General features: G+C 53.0%; 1 protein-coding gene across 1 annotated transcript in view; it reads right to left on the reverse strand.

Moving 5' to 3' along the window:
* Positions 1-22153, reverse strand: part of LOC115406391 (GDNF family receptor alpha-4-like) — a 36695-nt gene extending 14542 nt beyond the window's left edge. Inside the window, exons 1-6 of the mRNA XM_030116393.1 lie at positions 21969-22153; positions 20200-20270; positions 19144-19425; positions 12842-12922; positions 7782-8121; positions 3035-3144 (exon numbers count right to left, since the gene is read on the reverse strand). Coding sequence (XP_029972253.1) covers positions 3035-3144; positions 7782-8121; positions 12842-12922; positions 19144-19425; positions 20200-20270; positions 21969-22153 — 1069 coding nt within the window. The remainder of the gene's footprint in view (positions 1-3034; positions 3145-7781; positions 8122-12841; positions 12923-19143; positions 19426-20199; positions 20271-21968) is intronic.
* Between the last annotated feature and the right edge of the window lie 5285 nt (positions 22154-27438).

The following is a 27438-nucleotide window of genomic DNA, read 5'->3' on the forward strand; positions in this document are numbered from 1 at the left end:
CGCGTCTGCCTCTGTATTTGACACACATGCGCAGTCGTGTCGGCCGCGACGACACCAGACTGGTGTCATGGCCGCCCGGCAGCAGCGGAGCTCAAAGTGTGGGAGCATGACAAGAAAACCTCAGAGAAAAGTGCAATGCAGCGTCTGCAGGACAGAACTTGTCTTCCACGGCAGCACAACTGCGATGGATGAGCAGCCGAAACAGAAGCACGTCGTGGCTCGGGACAAAGATGATTGACCGTCGTCTCGGTAAGCTAATGATATTAGCATAGAGCGCGAACTTGCTATTTACTCATAGCTGTTAACATTAGTGGTGACGATTTGACTCATCAGCTGCCTTTAGCACACATTTCATGTTTTCTGTAACGTTCTAACAGTGATGTGTTTTAATAAGAAGTGACGTCGCGCTGATGTTTTCTACCGTTATGTTTCAGAGCTTCACCCCATCGGAGCGGATTCTCTCTGCAGCAGAACATCTGCTCCCAGAGAGCAGCCTGTCTCCAACATGTAGAAATGCTGACTGTCCTGGCGGTGAACCAGAGCCCTGTGGAGTTTGGGATTTTGTAGAGTCAGAGTGGAATAAAGTTGTATACAGCTGAGCACTGAACACAAAATGCACTTTTGTTTTATTTGAGTCAGTGAGACGAAAAAAACTTCAATAATTCCGTAGTTACAGGAGCCTCCCTCACTGCTGCTCTGCTTGATGCCAAACACAAATTAAGGAATAAAAAATTAACATGATGGATTTATTTTTGTGTTGTTTAGGCAACTGCCTTTTCCTTATTTTACTCAGTATTTGCACTTTATGATACACAGTGAAACAAGTGTTTGTTGCATATTTCAATAAAGCTTTAATGAACTGTCATCTGAATTGTCTTTATTTTTAGTTAGAATATACCTTAAACACTTAAAGCTGAAATCTAACTGTGGCTAGATAAGAGCAGCTTCATGGTGGTGCGATAAACTGTTTTACTTTAAGTTATATATGATGCGATGAGTCGACTAATGGAAAAAATAATCGGTGATTAGTCGACTACCAAAGTAATCGTCTGTGGCGGCCCTGAATTCCACCGCATGCGTCTGTTTCACTTCACAGGCAGAAGCTTCTCAAAGCGGCGGATTCAGACCGAGCGCCGTCGGTCACGGAGGCCGGTCGGCTCCGGTCCGTCTTCATCAGAGGACCGGGGACGGACCGCCACGTCAAGGTTTAACAACGATATCGACACCAGTATGGGGTCGGCACTGAGCGGTCCCCGTCCTCCAGAAAGATGTTTCCTGAAGAGCTTTTCAAGATACGGTCTGTCAGCAGCAGGAAGACCAGCGAGAACCTGGACGTCAACGAGGACGACTGAAGAGAGACGGTCCACGATGTCCTGACGCCACACCGAGCGGAGGAGGAAGATGGCTGCTACAGCGTTTAAGAAGCACCGTGCTGGTACCAGCACCAGGTACCGAGTACAGGGACCTGGTACTGGTGTGGGGTGGGGGGACCTGGTGCTGGTGTGGGGTGGGGGGACCTGGTGCTGGTGTGGGGTGGGGGGGCCTGGTGCTGGTGTGGGGTGGGGGGGCCTGGTGCGGGTATGTAGCTGAAGTTTCGTGGTTTGGCTGCATCTCCAGTCAGTCAAGAATTCCTCTTGTTTAGTAACTGAGGGATTATTTTTGTGTTCCAGAGCTTCTGTGTGTATTTGGAGGTTCTGCTGGAGGTTCTCTCTCACAGACCTCCAGGGTGGAGGTTCTCCGCCAGGTTTCCTCATTGTAATGATGATAAACAGATTCCTGGGTTCCTGACTGACGGCTGCTGGTTCTGCTGGATCAGATCCTCCACCGCACCTCGTCTCTATTTTCATGTGATTTCTCGGGTTTGCGTGGCTTCTGGTGATCACATGTTTATTCGATGTGTATTATTTATCATATTTTCCAATCAAATTATACATTTAGAGCAAATCTTTAATGAAAGAGAAGCTGATTAAATCAATTATGTACATAAACAAACCTTCCTCACCGCCTCATCGCGGAGCTTTCACGCCGCCGGGACTCTCAGGATTACAGATTACATCCGGCAGGTTCTGCTGAGTGGAGTGAATCTGCTGCTCTGCAGCTGGCTGTGGTCAGCAGGAGGTCCGGACGTCGTCTCAACGCTTCTGCTTCTCAGGACTGTGGTGAAGTTTCTGGACGTTTCGTCAGATTCATCAATATTCGGGTAAACAACACTTCAGCGAGTCCTGACAGAATCAGAGCCACGTGGCGTCCGGCGAACGCAGGAAACGACTCCGGCTGCCGTTTCCATGGATACGATCAGAACCTGCTCGTCCTGATTCCACTCTGAACAGAATCACCGTGTTTATATGGAGCAGATCTGACTGATCGCTTTAGGTCTGAGTGGAATCGGCTGGGTTCTGATGTGAGAACAGAAAGATGGAGCGATCTGTTCCTGGGTGGAGCAGCCCCCCCGGCCCCCCCCAGAGCCTTTCAGCAGGGAGTGATGGGAAGTCTTTGTCCAGGACGGTTCGTACAGCCTTTCTTAAAAGCTGCTGAGGAATAAAATTGCTGCACTTTGAGGCATTGTGGGAAAAAAAGAAAGGCTTCAGGTTTACCTCCATCGATTTTCTGGGTTTGAGACTTCCAAACAACAACAGCAGAGTCCGACTCCGACTGCAGCTGTCACCAGCGGCCAATCGGCTGCTGTCCTTCCTCCTCCTGCAGCGTCGCTCCAGCTCGCCGTCTCCTCGCCGCCGGGTCGTTTTCCCGTCATCACATGTTGAAGCCACTGCTGTTTAACAGCCTTTTCTTCTAATGTGTGATCTTCTGTCAAGTTCTTATCTGTTTTATCACAATAAGCCGCTCCACGCCTCCGCCCGCCCGCGCTCATCCTCACGCCGGGATAATTCTCTCCAAACAGCCGTCAGTAGTTGGAACTGCAGCATTAGAACGGCGGCGATTTGGCCCGAAGGCGCCGCAGCCTCATTAACCAGCTCCTCATTTCTGCTGCGTGCACGTGACCGTGCACGCGCCCCGCCCCGGGTGGAGGTCTTACCGATCAGCCCGGTGTAGGCCAGCAGACACGCTCCGTAGTTCTCCTGCTGGCAGCCGCCGGCGCTCGGCTCCCCGGGCTGGCAGTCGTACTGGAACTGCGTCCAGCGGGACCTGTAGGGGGCGACAAACCGCATCCGTCAGTCACTGGGGGGGCAAGCATGGAGCCAGCGGCCAGAGGCCGGGGGCGGAGCACTGTGTGGATGAGAGGACGAGAACCAGGAGGACACACCGACACCGTCAACCAAAAACAGTCAGAAAATGTTCACGACATGAAGTGAAGCTAAACCGTAAAACTCCTCAGATCCAGTTGTTGTTTGAAGCTTCCTGAGCTGCTTTCTCCTCGTTTTTAAGGTTCAAAGTTCTTTCTGCTCCAGAACGACTGGACTCGGCTGAAAGTCATAAAAATGGTTCTTTTGGTCATAAAGGCTGCAGAACCCTGATCCGGATCCTTCCCTCCTATTGGCCGACCGGTCGCTGAGTTCTCTCATGTCAGGCCTCATGACCGCCGCCATCATCATCATCATCATCATCATCATCGTCGTCGTGGTCACGGAGGCCGCCGTCGCCCGGTTCTCTCAGCAGGTTCTCCCCCGAGGCCCTCCGCCCGGCGCCGCCCTCGTTTGTCATGTCGCCGTAATGACGGCGTCCTCGGCGGGCAGCCGGTTAATGCCGCCTGACTGGCGGGGGCCTTGAGCGGCGGCGGGCGGGGGAGGGGGGGTGACGCCTGATCGATAGCCGTGACAGATGAAGTCCTTTGTCTTCCTGACATTTGAAGAGGAACCGGACTAAACGGCGGCGAGCGCTCGGCGTGAGAACCTGGCGTTCCTGGAGAACCCCTCTGAATCCCAATGATCTGGGCCGCGCTCTGATTGGACGGTTTCAATGAACCGTCCCGTCAGGCCGGCGTGGCGGACGCGGCGCCGGCAGAGGGTCCGCTCTGAGCCCGGGACTGGCTGATCCCACCGGCGCCGTGGCGGCGGAGCGTGAATCCCCGGTGATAACGGCTCCTTCAGACGCCGCTCGCCGCCCGGCTGCTCGCCTCAGAAATTAATGCAGATTTTAATTGAACTAATTAAACACAGTTAATGAGGAGAACAATGGAAATAATTAAACACAGCTGACTAATTAAATCTAAATGAACATATCACAGCAGCCAGACCTGTCTACACACACACACACACACACACACACAGACCAGATCAACAGCTCTTCATGAAGCAGCCATGCTTTAAACTTGTCTCTGTCTCTGTCTCTCTCTGTCTGTCTCTCTCTGTCTGAGAAGTGAATTAAATCTGATCCTGACGTTTGTTTCAAGAAGCTGAAATAAAAACACTTTAACTCCGTCAGTGAAACATTTTCATGTCTTTGTTAACAGTAGAGGCCATCGGCCCTCAGTGTCCTCCACTCTGAAGACATCAGGGATTTAAAAAAAAAAACAAACTTTTACCGTGTCCTCGGTGGTTTTCCAGACTGGATCGGAGCCGGACCTGAATGCAGCGTTGCACGCACAGAAGCATATTTGCAGTAGCTAGCATGTCAACAAAGCAAGTGTGACAAGAAAACGCTCCAGATCACGGCTCCACTTTTCAAAACACGAAGCTCCTGGAAGCTCCTGGTTCAGAACCAGATCCCCCTCCAGGCTGAGCAGAGACCAGCCTCAGGTCTACGGCTACAACTCCTGCATTCAGCACCGTTAGCATGCTAGCATCTGTTAGCACGTTAGCATCTATTAGCGACTCGCCTGCAGCCAGCAACAATTTAACATTTATTACCACATAAACACACACAAATGTACCGGTGCTGATTCCCAGGTACCGGGTCTTGGTACCGGATCGGTTCAGATGTGAACGGTACCATCCCTGATCATCACACAGCTCACACCTGGACTTAAACAAACGGATGTAAACTCAGAAACAGATGCAGGTCTTGGCTCTGATGTGAAGATATGTTCATTTCTCTGTTATTAAACAGAAATGTTTCGGGTCAGAACCGTGGAAACATCTCGGTCTTCTGGAGAGTCTGGTGTTTTTCTTGGAAGCTGAATTGCTTGTTTTTCTTTTCCATCCTGTGCGTGGGTTTGGCTGCTCGGACATGTTGGGATTTCACTCTCAGGAAACTGTGAACTGGTGACGAATGGCCACATTTCAGAAAACAGCTTTGAGTTCAGTTCTCAGTCAGATCTCATAAAGACGGTGGCTCGGAGGCGACAAACCAAAGAGTCATTCCACCAACTTTTCCAGTCCCACTCTGAGGCTCTATTAGCAACTTTAAAACCTTCTCAGGAGTGTCTGAACTGTGGTGAAGTTTTTAGCCAGAATCACTAAACCTGTGCCATTTTCCAGGCTCTATCTGCAGAGCTCCAGAGCTCAGTAGCAATTCGCCGATGGGTTGTGGGCGGAGTCAGTTCTGCTTCGCACGCCAGAGACCCCCCCACCCCCCCTCCTTCTCACTGAAAGTTAGCTCCTCCCACATCAGTCAGTGGTTCTGCAGACCACCCTCCACCTCTGTTCCTATCGGGTGGCACGAGTTGAGCACGGCTGGGGGTGGACTGTCCCACAGCGCCCGGTGTTTCAGATTAACTGGTTCCCCTGTTAACTGGTGACTGATTTCGGGAAACACCTGCTGGTAACAGCAGATGTTAAAATCAGACTCACAAAAGGCTTCAGTTTACTGTAACTACAGATAACCGTTCGCCAGAACAACTACAAGTCTCGGTCGAGTCCTCAACATCTACCGGTCAGCAGGGAAACCAATTGGTCCGAAACACTGGACTGATACAGTTATTCCCCGCTAACAGCAACTAGCGTGCCGTGTCTTTGCTAAGCTGTGAAACTTCAACATTTTCTCCTTTTACTTTGATAAACGTTGGTCTGGAACAATCTCCCCTCATTAAGATGCACTTCAGCAGCTCTGGGCTAAACTGAGCCGCCGAGGATTCATCCACTTTACATTTTCTCACTGGCAGAAAGTTCAAGTCAGACAGAAAATATGACAAACACTAACAGACTTGGAAGGTTTTCTCCAGAGTGTGGAGATCAAACGGGATGCGGATGTGTCAGTAACCTGAGGCCAATGTTCACTAACAAGTTCAACAAAGGCTCCGATGACGCAGCCAATCAGAGGCTTTCTTCACTTCCTGTCTGGAAACGCTCAACTCAGCTTTTTACATCCAGCCCCGGACGTCAGAGACGCCGCTGATCAGTCACAACCACCACCGTCACACCGGCGGGCCGACAGGCGGAGGAGAGCCAGAAGGACCGGGAAGAAAGTTCAGACGAGCCGCCGGAGGGCGGAGCCTCCACCCAGAGACTCGGACCGCTGAAGAACTGTCCACGAACATCATGACTCCAGCTGCCAGCGGCGTCGGTCGGGACTTCGCCACTCGCCTGACCGCCACTGGGACGGCGGCCAGGGGACTTGGCGGTGACCGTTAGTGTATCCAGGTGGCGCTAGAGAGCTCATTTTGGCTGTGATGGCGTTAAAGTCTCCATTTGAGCATTCACTGTCGTCACTGTCTTTTAATTCTTTTAATGGATGTTTTTCTTCCTTTTAATGGTATTTGTATTATTTTATTGTTGTATTTATATTGCTTTATTTTTTATTGTGAAGCTCTTTGGGCTATCTAGTTGTAAATGTGCTATACAAATAAATTTGACATTTGATCAAAGTTTCACCGATCATCATGTTTGCTCCACATTTGGTGAGTTTTGGATTTAAGGGGTCAAACGGGTTTATAGCCACATTCACCTGGCTCTCCAGGCAGGCCTGCTGCCCGGGGGTCCAGGTCCTCATAACCAGGAGGAAATGAAGTGAATCTGAATCTGACGGAGCGCCGGCGCCACTTTTTGAAAGTACGAGAGCAAACTGCAGTTTCACTGCTGCTACTTCCAACACCGAGTACCGATACAAGTACTGATTACAATAAGGAAATGTATCCTCCAGAGACGATACGCCGAGGCTATGCACCACCTCCACCAGCTGAGTCGGCGCTACGTCACCTCCACCAGCCTGCCAGTCTGCAGGACTCACAGCAGGTGAGGGTTCTACGCCCTCTGTCCATGGACCATCTGGTACTGGGCCACAAATTGAGGATAAAAACTTTTATTTTGAAAGCGCTCACTGAAACTTCTGTGAGAACACTCCACTTCCTCCAGCGCTCATTTCCTCCCTGAACTCTTTCTTTCTCGAGCATGTTTCAGCGGTCGGACACCGTCCAGCCGGTCCTGGACTGAGGGGACCGGACCGCTGTGGACTGTAGACCGAACAAGAATAATGTAAAAAAAAAAAAAAACCCAAAACATCCCAATTCAAGGTCAAAATAACTAAAGTCGACTGAAACCCAACATGAGAGAATGTAAAAAGACGAGTTAACAGTTTGAGAAATTTCTACCTTTAACATAATTTTTCCTCGAAGCAGTTTCTCTCTGTATGTTTTAATGTTTCAGATTGTTTCTCATGTTTTCATGTCCATCAGTTATACGTTGTTCATTATTTCCAGTGTTTTGAACACTTTTCATCCTCTGAAGTTCAGGTTGATCGTTCTTGTATTCTCCCTTCATTCCTCATTTTATCAGCGTTCCTGTTTTGCTCTTTAGTTTGATAAAACTGAATGAAAACTGCTCCAGAAATAAAGTTTGACTTTAAACTGCAGTGATGCAAAACGCAGCTTGAAGTCTCCCTGACTCCGCCCAAACCCTCCGCCTGCAGTGAGACCTGCAGACCGGCTGCGGCTGCGCTCGGCGCCGTACCTGCAGACGTAGTCGGCCTTGCAGACGCGCAGCTGGGCCAGGCAGTTGGGCTTGTCCTTGTCCTCGTAGGAGCAGGCCGGGACGACGGTCTGCCGGCGGCGCTCGGCGCAGGCCGTGTCGGTGCAGGGGCAGAACAGCAGCTCGTGGGTGTAGTCGGGCGGGACCCGGTCGAAGAACTTCCTCAGCGCCTTGCTGCACTTGGGCCGGTTGCACGGCCCCGAGCGCGCCGACGGCTGGATGCAGGCCGACACGTACTCGGTGCGCAGCTTCTGGCACGTCTCGTCGATGTTGCAGGCCTTGGTGGCGTCCAGGCAGCGGTTCACCGCCGTCACTTCGGACTCTGCAGACAGAAGACAGGCGGCGTTTCACTCTCCCGCCCGGCCGGAGCCAATCAAAGCCAGCCCATGTTTACAAATGACTTCAAGGCCCGATCGGAGCCGGCATCGACCCGCCGCTCTCACCTCCACCGCCAGGTGAAGAAAACAAACGCTCCTCTGGAGGAACAAACTGAACCAAAGGATGATTATCTGTAATCCGCCTCGGGTGATGAATAGAACATGAACGGCGTCTAAATGCTGCATGAGCCGCGGCTCTGGATGAGTTTCAGCCAAGGCCTCACGGCTGAAGGTTTCATTCTGCTGGGTTAATGCAGATCAGCAGCAGCGGAGAAGCTTCTCCCCCTCCTCTCCAGCCGCACAGCAAGGCCTGCAGCTACAGCTGCTTCTCCTCCACCCATCCATCCATCCATCCATCCATCCATCCATCCATCCACCCATCCATCCATCCATCCACCCATCCACCCATCCACCCATCCATCCATCCACCCATCCATCCACCCATCCACCCATCCATCCACCCATCCATCCATCCACCCATCCACCCATCCATCCATCCACCCATCCATCCATCCATCCACCCATCCACCCATCCATCCATCCACCCATCCACCCATCCATCCACCCATCCACCCATCCATCCATCCATCCACCCATCCACCCATCCACCCATCCATCCCTCCTCCTCCAGTAATGAGGCGGTGCAAAGTCTCCTTCATAACCTGCTTTTTGGTGACGGGGCAGCGTTATTTCCCCATCCATCATGGAGTGTGTGTGTGTGTGTGTGTGTCTGTGTCCAGTGAGACGCTCAGCTCCTCTGCAGACGAGCCTCTCATCAGTTAGTAAAGTGTAGTTGTGTCTCTCGGTGAGTTCCTCTCTCTCCAGCTGTCATATAAAACATGTTCGTCCTCGGAGAACCAGCTAACAGCCCACTGCCAGCACAGCTGATTCACAGCTTAACCACAGAGAGGGTGGGGCAGGTGGAGCGGGCGGGGGCTGACAGATTGCAGGCAGCGGCCACAAGGTCTCAAACCGGATTCTAACCCGGAACCCAGGAGTGTCCCGGACCGGGCCCAAAACAGAAACTACCGTCTGAGGATCCTTCAGCAGTTTAACTGGTTCCTCAGACACAACTTCTGTCTCCAGACTTCATGACGGGATTTTTCTCTGATCTGCTTCAAGCTGACGTGACGGATCATCTTCATCATCATGATCATCTTCATCATCTGTTTTCCAGAGTCGTTCTCTAAGCTGGGAAACGATTCAGTTCAGACCACCATGTTGTTCAAACCCCCGACTGAAAGTTCAGTCAGTTCAGAATGTTCAGACAGGATCTCAGTAGATCTCCTTTAATCAGGATCTCAGTAGATTACCTTTTAAACAGGCCCTCAGTAGATCTCAGTAGATCACCTTCAAACAGGATCTCAATGGATCACATCTAACCAGGGTCTCAGTGATCACCTCTGACTGGGATCTCAGTAGATCTCAGTAGATCAGCATCGTTAAACCCACTGAGCCTCCACGTCTTCCAGACGAGCCACCAATCAGGAGGCTGACTCCTGCGTCTCGTCCTGTCCAGGCGTCCACATGTCCAGGTGTCCTCTGGACAGACGTCTTCCTGTCGGAGGCTGAATCAGCTGATTTGGTGAGAAGGTGCTTCTTCCTCCGTCACTGCAGGTTTACAGAAACTGGAGAACCGAGTCGCTGATGAAACGTCCTTCGTGCAGCTCTCTCTCTCTCCACACCTCTCTCTCCCTCTCTCTCTCTCCCTCTCTCTCTCTAAAGGCTGCATTCACATGAAATAAACCACTGACCTTTGACCTCCTGCAGGATCAGAGCTGCTCCATAATTCAACCAGGTAAAGACGGTCTGAGAGTTCTGTTCCTTGATGTGCAGCTCCGGCGAGCGCCTGGTGAGAAAGGTCATGACCTTTAGGGTCACTGACTGTTTGAGGGAGCGGCTGTCTGCCTTGTTTTGGCAGCAGACCAGTGGAGATACTCTCTCTGTCCACTCTGAGGCGCCGCTCCACTGGAATCCACCAGGGGGCAGTGCAGGAACGTAACGCCGTCTGCGTGAACCCGATCACCGTGAAGAAACTGATCCGGAGCCGCAGAACCGGAGAAGTGAGGCTCTGGAGGAAAAGCAGCTCCAGCAGACGATTCAGGACCGTTTGAACGTTTTTACATTAATTTGTGTGATTTTCTTTTTTCTTTTCATTTTAAACATTAAATTGCTGGAGCTGTTTCAGGCCCTGTCGACTCTCCACTGTTCTGCCGTTTCTTTTTCTAGACGTTTAATCTCTTTTAGACAGTTTTCCATCATTAATCTTTTTAATCTTTAGCTGTTTTATCTGGTTTTTGACTCTCGGCAGTTTTGCTTTTTAACTTTTTTCTTCTGTTTTGAGTAGTTTGAACAGTTTGAGCTCTTTTTAAAACCTGAGGGGTTTTATCTTATTCGTTTATCTTATTCCAACAGTTCTGAGCCTTTTTTAAAACAGAAATTCAACTTATTTTTGCCACTTGTCTTGTTGTTTCTAGTTTAATCTGCTTTATCCATCTTTAATCATTTCCAGCAGAGTTTGTAGTTTTATCTGATTTCTGACTCCTTCAGCTCTTTACCTCTTTTCAGCACTCAGTTCACTCTATTTGCCTTTTTCGGCTGTTTTTGGTGATTTTTGACTCATTTAGCTATTTTGACTTTTATTCAGCAGTTCAGTCTATTTTAGCCATTTTTAAAAATATTTTCTTAATAATAATTTTACCTGTTTCAGATCATTTTTGACTCTTTTGTCCATTTTGATATTTTCTCTTTTTCCTTTTCCTGGTTTGAACTGTTGGAGAATCGACCCGCTTCAGCTGTTTGCTTTTAGTTGTTTGTAGCTGCTGTTAATCTCTGAGCTGGTTTTAGTTTTTCCCTTCGGGTTTTCCTCTGAATTCCTCTGTTTTCGCCATTTGAATCATTTCTTTCAAACCTTTTCATGTGTTTCATCTTTGTGGCTTTGATCTTCTGTCAACCAGATAAAAATCAGGATGACTGGATCAGCTGATCCACCTGTGGCGTCCTGAAAGCCTGAGATCTGATCAGCGGTGAGACGGATCGGTTCCTCGGTTCTTCTTCTCCGGTGTGGTTTCTGCTTCCCTCTGAAGAGCTGAGCCAGATTATCCTCTCCTCTAATCTCACGTCTTCATTCTGCGCAGCGAGGCCGCGGGAAACGAGTCGGCGGAGGAGCGGAGCGAACGCCGAGCCCGGATCTGCCGCACGGCGCCGTGAGAGGAGCAGACAGGAAGCGGTGCAGAACGCCAACGCGGCGTTTTAATATCAGCCACAGCTTCATGATCCCCCCGAGCGGAGATGGTTCAGTCCGATCACTGATCACTTCCTCTGAGCCCGACGGAACTTTAACGGTCTCTGCTGTGAGGCGGCGTTCGGTCCGGCCGCCGCTGGTCCCTGCTGGAGAATCATCGCTACAGCGGCTGGATTTATCTTCACCAGGAAGAAGATCCTCATGCAGCTGCTGAACATCATCGGCCTTTCTCTTCCCCGTGGCGCGATAAAAAAAAGCAGGAGCAGTTTCCCCACGTCAAGTCGCATTAGTTCAGGTTTCAAATCAGAAAATGTGTGTTTGACGCTGATCCCTGGTCGCTATGAGCAGCTGCCAACACGCTAAACTACCTCGAGCAGTTTTAACCTGAGGAGAGCTTCAAATCCCCGGCTGCACGTCACCAACATCAGAGGCCATCAGGACGGCCGCCGCTCGCCGCCTCGTCCCCCCGGGGCCACAGCATGGCCGCCGGCAGGAAGCCAGCCTCATCTGTCCTGCAGCCCACGTCCTCATCAAGTCCCCTGAACTCCAGGCTGGGTGGAGCTGGGTGGAGCTGGGAGGAGGTGGGTGGAGCTGGGTGGAGGTGGGTGGAGCTGGGTGGAGCTGGGTGGAGGTGGGTGGAGCTGGGTGGAGGTGGGTGGAGCTGGGAGGAGGTGGGTGGAGCTGGGTGGAGGTGGGTGGAGGTGGGTGGAGCTGGCTCTGACACCGTTTGGATCCTCATCTTCAGAAGGAGGATCAGGAATCATGCAGAACAGCTTTCAAAGGTGAATCTGTGGATTTTAAACGGCAGGATCACCTCCAGCTCCTCCGGTTTTCATTTCCTCCAAACGTCGGCGTCTGTCGGCGGACAACGACGAGAATCACGATGTTCTGCGGCGAGCGTGAGCGCCTTCCATGTTCATCACTTCATTTCGGTCAAACTGTCCGTCTCAGCCTCACTCATCCAGAGGAGAGGAAACACTTGACTTTCTGCTGAAGAAACAAACTCCTGGTTTGTGTTCGGCTCTGACTTTTCTAAACCTCCAAAAGGGAGAGATGCTGTTGATGAGTAAACAAACAGAAGCGTCTCTCTCCCTCCTCCTTCTCTTCCTCTAACCTCCTGCCATGTCTCTCTCTCTCTCTTCTCTCTCTCACCGTTCTGCTGCTTCCAGCTGCATTAAAGCAAAGAGGTAATTAATGGCTGCCTCGGGGGCGAACAGCAGCACATACCCCGCCTGCGGCCTGCCCACGGGCTCAGAGGCAAGGCAGCGGCTGCTCATCAAACGCTTCACAGACCCGCCACACATCCGCCCGTCAATAACAGCTTCATTCGCTCTGGCTCAGTATTCCTGCTCCTCGCCAGTCCCATCAGCCTTTTCCCGCGCCGCCTCGCTCCTCCTCGCCGCCGCCGTTCAGCCACTCACCTGCAGCGATGGACGCCAGGCGCACGTAGTCGGAGCCGCGCTCCTCCGCCTCGTACGGGAAGCTCTCCACCAGGCTGAGTCCTGCAACACAGCCAGGAAGCACCGTTACTGCAGCAACGCACCAGCAGGGGGCGGAAGTACCCCGAATCACAACAGAAACCCGCCCAACCTGGCAACACGGAGCTGCTCCGGTCACAGAGCTGTTTTGTGCCATTTTGGTGTCGTTTGACTTTCCTGCAGTGACGAAGAACAAAACCGTTCATTCTTCTAAAGCGTATAATGACGACATCACGGAGTTTGTTCTGTTTTCTACCAGAAGAAGTTAAAAATAGAATATTAAGGCAAAAACACGACACAGATTTTATTTTGAAATCACTTATTTTGGAACACGTATCGCGTTTCCTTCCGGCGCCCGACTTGCTTCTGTCTGAAATGACGCGGTAGGGCTCCGGGTCCGGAAAAATAGGATCCTTGTGGAAAGAGACCGGAGCTCCGCAGAGGCTCCGGAGCCGGACCGGAGCCGGACCGGAGCCAGACCGGAGCCGGAGCGGAGCCGGGCCGGAGCGGAGCCGGGCCGGAGCCGGACCAGACCCGGACCGGACCCGGACCGGAGCCAGACCGGAGCCGGACCGGAGCCGGAGCGGAGCCGGACCGGAGCCGGAGCGGAGCCGGACCGGAGCCGGACCGGAGCCGGACCGGAGCCGGACCGGAGCCGGTGTGAACCACAGCACTGGTTTTAATGACGACGGATTAGCTGCGGTGTCCGTTCCGCAGCCGAACGCATCCAGTGTGCATCAGGCGTAAGGACAGACGATACGTCGGCCGGCTGATATTTCAGTTCTTTACTCGTGTCGCATCGGGCCATAAGTGCGTGGATTTGCGGGTTTATTTTTCCCTGGCATGATTTACAGACAGGCATCCACGGGCAGCTCAATAAGTGTAAGAAATGCTTCAGCTGTCTTAATGATGTTGAAATATTTGTTTTATTTTATTTCATAGGCATTATTTGAATAATTAAAAGCACCAAACACGCTTTGTTCATTTTAAAGTATGCTGTGTAAAGTTGAACAAAGCTGTTATCATTTTTTACTGTTCAATAAATATTTTCAGCTTTGAGACTGTAATATTTGTTGTCATTGTGTCATTTTTTGATGTGAACTGAGGGAGCAGAAGCAGTTCCGGCTCCAAATATCGGCTCTAGAAAATCAGCAGTTCATAATCGGCCATCGGCTGAAGGTGATGGAAAAACATCGGGATCGGTACCGGCCCTAATAAATCCATAACGGTCTGTCGCTAGACACAACATGACGACACGACACGACACGACACAACATGACATAACATGACAACACAACACGACACAACACAACATGACACAACATGACACAACATGACACAACATGACAACACAAGAACACACTGTGAGCAGCCATCAGACTGGACGGCACACACACACGCTCCTCGCCACATGTCAAACATTCTACAAACTTCCTGGTTCTCTGAGCCTCACAGAACCTCACCATGGTTCTCCCTAGAACGGCTCAGTGGTTCCGTCGAGGTTCTCCTCCTTCACAGACTCACCAGACGCCATGTTGTCTCCCTGCTGCACTCAGAGCTCCATGCAGCCAATCAGAGCCGCTCCTACAGACTCCGCCTTATCGGGGCCACCTGACCAGCTGCATTGCATCATGGGCCAATTATGAGCATTTCCTGTTTTTTAAGAGAGAGTTCTGAACTGGGGGATGTGTGATATTAATGAGTGGATTTCTATTTCCATTCTACTGCTGTTTAATACGATTCTCTGTTTGTTTATTGGCAAAGATGCTTTTTTTTAACATATTATTTTTGTGTGTCACGCCCAGTGGGAGGGGCTTATGGAGGATAAAGCTGCCCAGTGGGAGGGGCTTAGAGAGGATAAAGCTGCCTATTGGCTGCTGACAGAGAGGTCAGCAGGGTTCGGTGATTGGCTGAGCTGAGGTTTTCAGATGCAGGTTCTTGGCAGACTGAACTACAAACACTGTGTTGACTGGCCGTGACTGAGGAGCAATGGAGGAGCTCAGAACAGACCAAAGCCTTCTGGGAATACTGTAAATACTTATTTTGTGTATTTTTCAAGCTTGTAAGCATTTTTCTTGTCACTGGAGTTTGTGGAGCCGTTAAATAAACAACTGAAACAGCAGATCTTCAACTACAGCATATTTGTGGAAACGTTTAATGGAAAGAAACACAATTTTTCCAAAAGTAAAATGAAACAAACAACACAACACGACTTGACACAACACGACAACATAACATGACAACACAACACGGCATGACATGTGACATGGCCTGGACCGACTCCATGATGCTTTAAGGCGTGGCTGGTTGATGTGGCATCCTCTCATCTCTTCACAGAAACTGAATGATAATGGGAGACACTCTGAGCTCAAACACAAAGACCACAGAGGCTGTTAGCGGCTGGAATCAGAGAGACGCCTTTTAAAGCCGGCCGTTGTTTTAATCTGTCACAAAGAAAACCCTAGAACTGCCACCTTAATGTGGTGGGGGAGTTTGAGAGCCCGCATGATCCCAGGAGCTATGTTGCCGGGGGGCTTTATGCCCCCTAGTAGGGTCTCCCATGGCAAACAGGTCCTGGGTGACGGGCCAGACTGAGAGCAGTTCAAAACCCCCTATGAGAAGAAAAAGAACAAAGGTCGTTACGTCGCCCGGTATGGCGCAGCCGGGGCCCCACCCTGGAGCCAGGCCTGGGGTTGGGGCTCGTAAGCGAGCGCCTGGTGGCCGGGTCTTTGCCCACGGGGCCCGGCCGGGCTCAGCCCGAAGGGACGACGTGGGCCTGACCTCCGGTGGGCTTACCACCCACCGAGGGAACCATAGGGGCCGGGTGCAGTGTGGATTGGGTGGCAGCCGACGGCAGGGTGCCCGGCGACCCGATCCCCGGACACAGAGACTGGCTCGAGGGACATGGAATGTCACCTCGTTGGCGGGGAAGGAGCCCGAGCTTGTGAGGGAGGTTGAGAGGTACCGGCTAGATATAGTCGGGCTCACCTCCACACATAGCCTGGGCTCTGGAACCCAACCTCTCGAGAAGGGCTGGACTCTCCACTTCTCTGGCGTTGCCCGCAGTGAGAGGCGGCGGGCTGGTGTGGGTTTGCTTGTAGCCCCACAGCTCAGCCGCCATGTGTTGGAGTTCACCCCAGTGAACGAGAGGGTTGCATCCCTGCGCCTTCGGGTCGGGGATAGGTGCCTCACTGTTGTCTCGGCTTACGGGCCGAACAGCAGTGCAGAGTACCCGGCCTTCTTGGAGTCCCTGGGAGGGGTGCTGGACAGTGCTCCGACTGGGGACTCCATTGTTCTACTGGGGGACTTCAACGCCCACGTGGGCAGCGACAGTGAGACCTGGAAGGGGGTGATTGGATCGCACGGCCTCCCCGATCTGAACCCGAGTGGTGTTCTGTTATTGGACTTCTGTGCTAGTCACAGTTTGTCCATAACGAACACCATGTTCGAGCACAGGGGTGTCCATAAGTGCACTTGGCACCAGGACACCCTAGGTCGGAGGTCGATGATCGACTTTGTTGTCGTGTCATCTGACCTCCGGCCGCGTGTTTTGGACACTCGGGTGAAGAGAGGGGCAGAGCTGTCGACCGATCACCACCTGGTGGTGAGTTGGATTCGCTGGCGGAGGAGGAAACCGGACAGACTTGGCAGATCCAAACGTGTTGTGAGGGTCTGCTGGGAACGTCTGGCGGAACCCTCTGTCAGCATGGCTTTCAACTCCCACCTCCGGGAGAGCTTCTCTCATGTCCCGAGGGAGGCTGGGGACATTGAGTCCGAGTGGACCATGTTCTCCACCTCCATTGTCGAAGCAGCTGCTCGGAGCTGTGGTCGTAAGGTCTCCGGTGCCTGTCGTGGCGGCAACCCCCGAACCCGGTGGTGGACACCGGAAGTAAGGGCTGCCGTCAAGCTGAAGAAGGAGTCCTATCGAGCCTTGCTGGCTCATGGGACTCCCGAAGCAGCTGACGGGTACCGGCAGGCCAAGCGAACTGCAGCCCGAGCAGTTGTGGAGGCAAAAACTCGGGTCTGGGAGGAGTTCGGGGAGGCCATGGAGGAGGACTATCGGTCGGCCTCGAAGAAATTCTGGCAAACCATCCGGCGCCTCAGGAGGGGAAAGCAGGTCTCCGCCAACACTGTTTACAGTGGAGGTGGGGAGCTGCTGACCTCAACTGGGGATATTGTTGGACGGTGGAAGGAATACTTCGAGGACCTCCTCAATCCCGTCGCCACGTCTTCCGTGGAGGAAGCAGAGGCTGAGGTCTCAGAGGTGGACTCGTCCATCACCCAAGCTGAAGTCACTGAGGTGGTTGGCAAGCTCCTCGGTGGCAAGGCACCGGGGGTGGACGAGATTCGGCCTGACTACCTTAAGTCTCTGGATGTGCAGGGACTGTCTTGGTTGACACGTCTCTGCAACATCGCGTGGCTGTCGGGGACGGTGCCTCTGGATTGGCAGACCGGGGTGGTGGTCCCCCTGTTTAAAAAGGGGGACCGGAGGGTGTGCTCCAACTATAGGGGGATTACACTCCTCAGCCTCCCCGGGAAAGTCTATTCCAGGGTACTGGAGAGGAGGATCCGACCGATAGTCGAACCTCGGATCCAGGAGGAACAATGCGGTTTTCGTCCTGGCCGTGGAACAGTGGACCAGCTCTATACCCTCCATAGGGTGCTCGAGGGTTCGTGGGAGTTTGCCCAACCAGTCCACATGTGTTTTGTGGATTTGGAGAAGGCATTCGACCGTGTCCCTCGTGGTGTCTTGTGGGGGGTGCTCCGGGAATACGGAGTCCGGGGCCCCTTGTTAAGGGCCGTCCGGTCTTTGTATGACCGGAGTAGGAGTCTGGTCCGCATTGCCGGCAGTAAGTCGGACCTGTTCCCGGTGCATGTTGGACTCCGGCAGGGCTGCCCTTTGTCACCGGTTCTGTTCATAATCTTCATGGACAGAATTTCTAGGTGCAGCCAGGGGCCGGAGGGGTTCCGGTTCGGGAACCACAGGATTTCATCTCTGCTTTTTGCAGATGATGTTGTCCTGTTGGCTTCATCGAACCCGGACCTACAGCATGCACTGGGGCGGTTCACAGCCGAGTGTGAAGCGGCAGGGATGAGGATTAGCACCTCCAAATCCGAGGCCATGGTCCTCGACCGGAGGAAGGTGGCTTGCCCCCTCCAGGTTGGTGGAGAGACCCTAGTCCAAGTGGAGGAGTTCAAGTATCTTGGGGTCTTGTTCACGAGTGGGGGACGGATGGAGCGTGAGATTGACAGGCGGATCGGTGCAGCGGCTGCAGTGATGCGGTCGTTGTATCGGTCCGTCGTGGTGAAGAAGGAGCTGAGCCAAAAGGCGAAGCTCTCGATTTACCGGTCAATCTACGTTCCCACCCTCACCTATGGTCATGAGCTTTGGGTCATGACCGAAAGGACAAGATCCCGGATACAAGCGGCCGAAATGAGCTTCCTTCGTAGGGTGGCTGGGCGCTCCCTTAGAGATAGGGTGAGGAGCTCAGTCACCAGGGAGGAGCTCGGAGTAGAGCCGCTACTCCTCCACATCGAGAGGAACCAGCTGAGGTGGCTCGGACATCTGTTTAGGATGCCTCCTGGACGCCTCCCTAGGGAGGTGTTCCGGGCATGTCCCACTGGGAGGAGACCCCGGGGAAGACCCAGGACACGCTGGAGAGACTATGTCTCTCGGCTGGCCTGGGAACACCTCGGGATCCTCCCAGAGGAGCTGGAGGAAGTGTCTGGGGACAGGGAAGTCTGGGCATCCCTGCTGAGACTGCTGCCCCCGCGACCCGGCCCCGGATAAGCGGTAGAAAATGGATGGATGGATGGATGGACAAAGAAAAGTCCTGAGATCTGTGACGGGAATCAATAGTGGACATAAAGTGTGATCAGAGAGCGCGGCGGTGAGCAGTGGGCTGGCTGGATCGTCTCTGTTCTCACATCCTGACATCTGAAACCTCCATGTTGAAACACATGAGCGTCCGCTCTCATCACACACTCCTGATTTTCTTCAAGCAGAATCCCAAACTAATAATAGTTCCAGTGTGGGACGAGGAAAACAGATGAAATAAGCACAAAGTGAGAAGAAACAAAGAGCGTGGGCAACCAGAGGAATCGCAGCTCCATTATTTTACACAGCGATGATGGTTTTCATTGGAGGATGTAATCTGGTGAGCGGCGGCGGCGGCGGCGGCGGCGCGGGGGCGGCTGATCCCGGTGTAATCCCGGTTCTGCCGCCGCCCCCCTCCGGGCCTTACCGTGCAGCACGGACTGGTGCAGGCTCCAGTAGATGCTCAGGCAGTTCTTCTCCCTCTTCATGCCCCGTTTGCACTGGCAGCCGCGCAGCGGCGTGGACAGCAGCGCCGTCATGGCGTTCTCGCACTGGTTCCGCGCCCCGGGGCCCAGCTTGACGCTGCCGTCCCCCGCCACGCACTGCCGCAGCGTCCGCAGCCGCGGGCTGCACGAGTCGTCGCCGGAGCAGGCGTCCCCGGCGCGCAGGCAGTCGCTGCCGCCCGCCGACAGCGCCAGGCGGGGCACTCCTGCAACGCCACAGGTCAGAGGTCACACGGGGGGAAACAGGAAGGATGGGGAGGGTTCATGAGGACGATCACCAAATAACCACAGACTGTGTGAACATGGATTCGTCTCACAGCTCAGAAACAAGAGTTGAGGAGAATCAGTGACTCTGAATCATCGGTGTGTTTTCAGAACGGTGTTCTTCCCATTTGTAAAAAGATTTCCAGACCGTCTGACTGCAGCTGCTGTCACAGGAGACATTTCCTCAGCTGGATCACCACGGCTTCTATCTGTAGACTTCATTGAAACATATTTCAGTGTCGTGAATCAAACGTCATGAAAGATCTTTTGTTTTTCCACCGTGAGTCAGTCCGACGCGTTAAACTCCACGGTGTCACATTTCATTTCACGCCTGCGGGGCTCAGGGCTCCGTCCAATCACTGCACGGCAAACACAAGCCGACAAACAGAAGCAGAACACACACACACACACACACACACACACACACACACACACTCTTAATGACCAATCTATTGAGTCAGAATCCAATTTAACAGGCTTTCCGCAGCATCTCAGTGGATCTAAGAGCAGAAAAACTGAGCACATCTGTAAGCAAGAGATATAATGTTTAATTGAAAACATAAAATCGCGGCAGTGCAGCCCAGAAACCAGCAGGACCGCTGAGTGAGACTTGGATTCTCCACAGCGGGGCTTTGACCTACAAGCAAACATCCAGACGCAGAAAGACTGGCGCTGCTAAATGAACCGTTTCACAGCTTCAGCAGTCAGGAAGTCACTGATTTCATCCGTCACGCACACGGCGATGGAGGCGATGGAGGCCGGGCAGTCAGGGGCGCAGTGGTTCGTCCTGCCTCACAACGTGAAGGCTCACACCGTTCCACATCTTCTCCATCTAAAGCCATGTTTTCACTTCTCAACTACAGGAAGGAGGGTGAAAAATAAACGGCGACAACAAACCAAGAAGAGCAGAAACCAGCTGCCGGTTCACAGAGACGAGACCAATAAGACAGAGAGTTCAGAGGAAACGGAGAACGTCCACGAGGCGAAGCAGTGAAGCAGACGTCAGTCAGACCCGGAGACGCAGCAAAGCAACGATTCAGCAGTAAATGGTAAATGGAGTGCACTTATATAGTACATAGGACACTTTCCTCTGCATTAACAGACCCAAAAGCACTTTACACTGCATTAACACATTCACACACCAGTGGTGGCGGCCACCATGCAAGGCGCTCAGTCCATCCACTGGGGGCAATTTGGGGTTCAGTGTCTTGCCCAAGGATACTTCAACACGTGGACAGGGGGAGACAGGAATCGAACTAACAACATCCCGATTGCAAGACGACTGCTCTCCCCACTGAACCACAGCCGCCCCGTACTGCAACAACCGGCAGGAACAGTCAGCAGGTACAGTCAGCAGGTACAGTCAGCAGGTACATCACCGCCACCGGAACACAACCTGCTGTTTTTAATCTCAGTCTTTCTATCAGGAACGTTCCTTCAGGGAACCTCTGAGTTCCACCAGCTTCACTGAAACAGATTCAAACCTTCTGGACCTTCTTGATGTCAAACTGGCCTCAGAGCCGGGCTGTCAGGGCAGTGTGGACAAATACCCAGAATGCAACAGGGAGAGGAGAGCCGAGAGAACAGCTGACTGGAGCTGCGTGGTTAAAACTGGCTTCATGTTGGGATCTTCGTCCTTTTCTGGAGGAAAATATCAACATTTGAATCTCAGAGACTCTGCAGCACAACGAGGAACCTTTCAACTTCCTGTCTGGAAGGTTCCACCGTTCTCTTTTCCCGGCTCACTCAGGATGGAACTGGACTCACCGAGTCTGAGCCCTCTGATTGGTCCGTTAGCTTAAGCTCCTCCCAGACGCTCCATCTGTGACACACACTCAACACTCCTGATGTTTGATCCCAGGTTCGATTCCCGGCTTTACGCCTTCGGCTTGTTTTCCTCCGGTGCTGTTAGCCGAGATAAGCAGAAGCCGACCCGGATCAATACGGCTGAAAGGAAACTCAATGAGCGCTGATGAGAGCAGGGATGGAGGGTGAACAGATGAATAGATGAACAGATGAATAGATGAATGCATCAAACTGCTCTGAGAGCCACTTAATTATCACTCAACACGTCCATAAAACACCGCGGAGCATCACACTGTCAGGATGTGGAACAGGATGGATTTATGCTTCAACACAATATAGCTGGAATATCAATATTTAACACACACACACACACACACACACACACACACACACACACACACACACACACACACACACACACACACACACTATTAAATCTTTCATGGGGTAAACACACTGAAAGGAAGTGGAAGCCAGGCAGCTGGAATAAGATGCTTTTCTCGACTCTGAAGCTCTTCAAAGGCCAAAAAGGGGAAACTGTAAAGAGGTTGATTAAATATCTCCGTCCCACAGAGCGGCTGCGTTAAAGGAAACGGCGCCGAGTGTTTTCTCCGTCTTTCACCAGGAATTTGTCGAACACGACGGAGATTAGTGAAGAATGAGTTCTCTGCTGTCTGACGGATTCCCAGGAATCCCGTCCAAAGAGCCGCTCAGAGACGCTCTGTCAGCGGCGCCGCTCGCTAATTCAATCTCCATCAGCGCTGATTCCATCACGCCGTCGATCCGGAACTCCACCTGATGGAGCAGCGGCCGGCGCCCAGCAGGACGCCTCCCCACCCGCTGATCCGGCAGACAGCAAGGCATGATGGGCCGTGGAGGAGGAGCCGGGCTCCACCGGGTCCCGACAGGCGGCGCTCGCGAGCCAGCTTCAGCAAGGCGAGGGGGGAGGGGCGGCGAGGAGGAGCCGGATCACGTCCTTCTGATCGGATCCACGCCGGCTTCCCCGGATCAGGAGACGGCCTCAAGGCGAGATCCAGGAAAACTCAACGTGCTCATCTGCTGCTGGAAGAAGAGGAAGAGGAGGAAGAGGAGGAGGAAGAGGAGGAAGAGGAGGAGGAAGAGGAGGAAGAGGAGGAAGAGGAAGAAGAGGAGGAGGAAGAGGAGGAGGAAGAGGAAGAGGAGGAAGAGGAGGAGGAAGAGGAGGAAGAGGAGGAAGAGGAGGAGGAAGAGGAAGAGGAGGAGGAGGAGGAAGAGGAGGAAGAGGAAGAGGAGGAAGAGGAGGAAGAAGAGGAGGAAGAGGAAGAGGAAGAGGAGGAAGAGGAAGAAGAAGAGGAAGAGGAGGAAGAGGAGGAAGAGGAAGAGGAGGAAGAGGAATCCCCCGTCAGCGGCGGCAGAGCGAAGCGTCTTAAAGAGCTGCTGATCCAGGAGGAGGTTTGATCTGAGTGAGCAGCGAAGCAGCAGCTCTCCAGATCCACGGCGATCACTGTTCACCTGGAAACACAGACGCCGTTCAGAGAGACAGGAGGACCAATCAGGAGACACCAGCTGCCGTCGTTCATCCCTTCATCCCTTCATCCTCCATGTCTCCTGGTCTGAGCGTCTCTCTCTTTGACAAATTAGACATGAATGTTAAAAACCGAGACGCTCCTGTGATCCAGACGGGACGATTGGAGACGAGTCTGACGGCGAGCGAGGGACCAGCAGGAGCGACTGGAGCTCCAGGTGCAGCAGGACCCCCCGGTCCTCTGGTCTCCTGCTCTGCTGCTGAAGCTCCTCATCAGCAACCAGGAAGTGGAGAGTTTTATAGAACTTCACACTCAACAAGCGGCACAAGGCCAGAGACTGAGAGGACTTCATGTTCCTCCTCCTCCTCCTGTGGCTTCATCACTCCATCATCATCATCCTCCTCCTGTCCTGCTCCGCCTGTTTCTACACCATCAGAACTCTCCTGGTTCAGATGTGGAGAAATAAACTGCTGAGTCGAGAAAAGCTGCTAAAGCAGCCGGAGTGAGGAGAGTTTCTGTTCTTCGCCACGGTTTGAGTTCTTTCCTTCTTCTTCGCTCTTCATAACAGACATGACTGATGTGAAAACAGCCACGGCTTCTACAACACCCCAACGTCTTTCGGTCCGTCTCTGGAAACGCTGCTTTGACTCTGCTTTAGCAAACAGAGAGGAGCTGAACACTCTTTGTTCTCTCAGTCTCCGCCGGCTGCAGCGTCTCTTCTTCTTCGTTGGTGATTTGCCGAGCGGACAGAAGGCGGGTTTTCTCTTGGTCAGCGGCGGAACGGCTCAGCGACTCGCTGCAGACGCCGTGATGGATCCTGTTCCGGAGAACAGGCTCTGGGACTGTTTGGTGAATCTCTGACAGCGGCACCGGGGGACCGGATTCTGTTACCGAACGCCGGAGCTCCTGATTAGCGAACGGCGTCTCCCTCAGCGCCGCTTCAGCGAGACGAGTCACGGCGCCCGGCGAGGCCACACACACACACACACACACACACACACACCCTCGTCCCCCCGCCTGCCGGCTCTCGTCTGGCGGCGAGGCCGTGCTGATCGGTGTCATTGATTCAGCAGAAACATGATGAAACTGGGCGGGACGCTGCAGGCAGGAGGCAGAATGCTAATGTCCTCGGCGGAGTCCTCGGAGTCTCATCCGTCTCCAGAAAGTCGATATCGCTCCTCAGCTGTCCAACAGGAACCGTGCAGCTGCAGCTCTGCCTCTTTTTTTTCTTCTGTCCTCTTCAAACTCAAAACACACTTCATCCTAAAAAACCCTGAAAGAATCAGTTGGTCCAGAGAGAGGAGAGCTCGACCCTCTGACCTTCTGCAGGACGATCCTGCTTCCTCCCACTGATTTACCCATCTGCAGCCGTGAGACTGACGCAACGCCGAGAGGACAAGACCGGAGCGGCGTTTGAAAAGAGACGAAGACAAAGACAGACGGTTCAGTCGGCGGCTGAGAGACGACCGAGCGGGACGTTTTCAGGGGAGGGGCTTCATCAGAAACATCTAGAAACATCTAACAGAAGGAATCAGCTCAGCACGGTTCAAACATTCTAACTTTCTAGAAGTTTAGGATCACGCTGTTCTGCACTTTGTGGGGAACTCACTGAAAAGTCTGGTTAAAATTATATTTCTATCACTGAAAATCACACATCGGATCATCTGTTCGGATCATATCGGGATTAAAAGCTGCCTGAATGTGTTGAATGACTATTGTTTCATGTGACGACGGGTTTTTTCCCAAAAGAAAAACTTTACAGGTGATTTTTCAGTCATTTCCAGTAGTTTCCTGTGAACATGATGACTTTCAAAACAGATTTCTCACTTATATTTTAAAGACAAAGGCAACAATCAGAACAACACCTGGTTCCATAAAACAACCAGAAAAAGAACTCCCGTCTGGAGGATGGAACAGCTGAAACGCTCCATCTCCATGGAAACGCAGGGAAACCAGGAGTCGGGTGAACCGGGTCAGAGTTCCTGGACAGGATTTACTCAAAGCTCTCATCTCCAGACCAGAACAGAACCAGACTCCTGGATCAGCAGCAGAGCCTGGAGAACCGGAACCCTCAGACCGGAGCCGGGACCGTAAAGGATGAAACAAACGGCCCCGATCGGCCGGGCCGCTCTCTGACGGAGAAAACCGGCAGCAGTTCCAGCGGGACTGACACCGGGCTCTTCCATCGAGGCCGTGGATTTCCTGGCAGAAGAAGAAACCCGTCCGGCTGCAGAGCGCTGCGTCTCTCCGGAGCGTTCTCCTCCCAGAGGAGCCGCTCGCTCCCGGCGGACGGCGGTTCCAGGACGGTGTTCTCCAGCACCGTGTTCTTCAGCCGGCCTTCTGGTCCCGGCTAGTCTCGCCGCTGACCAACAGGAGCTGCGAACAGCTGTTCTGCTTCGTGTGGCCGAGTTTGAGTCCGGGGCTCCGGGTGGAGTCTGCATGTTCTCCCTGTGCAGCGCGGCTCTCCACCGAGCAGGGGAGGTGAGGAGTCACTGGAACCCGTCACCACGGCAACGCTCACCCAGAAACAGCAGAAGTACTGAAGACGTCCCATCTGACTCCGCCCACCCCACCTGGCTCCACCCCGTGAGGCTCCACCTGCCCCACCTGGCTCCACCCCGTGAGGCTCCACCTGCCCCACCTGGCTCCACCCTGTGAGGCTCCACCTGCCCCACCTGGCTCCACCCCGTGAGGCTCCACCCGCCCCACCTGGCTCCACCCACCCCACCTGGCTCCACCCCGTGAGGCTCCACCCACCCCGTCCGGCTGCGTCCAGTCCATCCTGATCCACCTCATTCAGCTTTAAATAGAAATGGATTCCAGCTGAATCCAGATGTTGCTGGTCCAGACCTCAGATAAGACGTCTGAGGACAGGAGCTGTACTGTCCAACATCCTGAGGTCTTTCTCAGGGCTGCAGGACGCTGAGACGCTTCAGTGAGTCCAGAGTTTCTCCAGGAAGCCGACGACCACCGAGACACCAGGAAGACGTCTCCGGCTCCGGTTCCTGCCGGTCAGAGAGAACCGGTCTTCCTCTCAGGAGAACCCAGAACTGCCCCCCCTCTGGCTGCTGCTGGTTTTGGTCCTGAGGGGACGTTTCCGTCCTCCAGCAGCATCGTCCCGTCCCGAAGCGCCCCGGGTGTCGTCTGTCAGTCGGAGGTCAGAGCCGTTCTGATCTCCTGCCAGGACTCAACGTCTGGAACTGCAAACGTTCGGCGAGAACAGCGGCGAGGCCGGGAAGACATCAGCCTCCATCACAGCTGCCGTTTTCCTCTGGTGTCTGCTGGAATCAGCTCCCGGCGCCTCGTGACGCCGCAGCAGGAAACAACAGAACCCGACGCCGGGTCCAGAGTTTCTGTGAAGCAGCTCGTTCTCCACCGCCGGAACCTTCTGCCTCTTTTAACTGCTGCTGCATCTTAAAGCTCCGTCTCACTAGAATTTACAGAAATATGAAAACGAGAAGGAATTTTCCCCTGATATCACTGAAACGCTTCTTCAGACATGCTTGAATGGTGCATCTGATGATTCTTTCTTGTCGTCTGAACAATATTTGTTACAATATTTGCCTCTAAATACACTCAAGCTTCTTCCTCACGGTGCTGCAACATCTCACTGCTGGAGAACCAGAACCTCTGCAGAACCTGAGGACGCAAACGTCTCCTGCTTTAAACACAGGCTTTAAAATAGCAGCACTCCTGCTCCCTTCTTCAGAAGACACACACACACACACACACACACGGTGGTATCGTGTTGTCATTAAACACTGCAGCCTCTCCTCGCTGCTCTTCCTCCCAAAACAAATTCCAAAGACAGAACTGCAGACAGTCGTCCTCACATGTCCTCAAGACAGTTTCCAGCCCTGCTCCCTCCCCGAGGACGGCGCCTCACGCTGAGTGTGTGTGTGTGTGTGTGTGTGTGTGTGTTTATCTTTCTTTACAGTAAATATGTGTCTTGCTGTTTCCAGAACATTCTCACTCAAACATCTGAGAACAAACGTTCCTCTGCAGGAAAGAATCTCCTGTTGGTTTGAATCCCGAGAGGGAAGAGAACCGGGACAAAGCTGCAGACGAGAACCTTCAGCCACAAACGGAGGAACTTCAGAGGTTCTGATGGGGGTCCAGACTCCAGGCTGAACAGGAACCGGTCTGGAAGAGAGACCCGGCGGTCCCAACAGGGCAGAAGAGACCAGGAGGACCTGCAGCAGGTGGAGAGGCAGACGACCGCTGCTCCACTGCACCGCTACCGACAGAGGAAGGAGGACCTGAACCAGAACCACAGAGAGACCTGCTCCATGGAGGACCAGAACCACAGAGAGACCTGCTCCATGGAGGACCAGAACCAGAACCACAGAGAGACCTGCTCCATGGAGGACCAGAACCACAGAGAGACCAGCACCATGGAGGACCAGAACCAGAACCACAGAGAGACCTGCTCCATGGAGGACCAGAACCACAGAGAGACCAGCACCATGGAGGACCAGAACCAGAACCACAGAGAGACCTGCTCCATGGAGGACCAGAACCAGAACCACTGGCTCAGTGGTCCGACTCAATCCTGTATTTTTCGCTTCACCTTCAGTTTCCAGCGTTTCTCTGAAGAGAGTCCAGTCATGTGAGCAGCTCACCCATTCACCTCCAGCAGCATGA

Source organism: Salarias fasciatus, chromosome 19 (assembly GCF_902148845.1).
Source record: "Salarias fasciatus chromosome 19, fSalaFa1.1, whole genome shotgun sequence".
NCBI lineage: Eukaryota > Metazoa > Chordata > Actinopteri > Blenniiformes > Blenniidae > Salarias > Salarias fasciatus.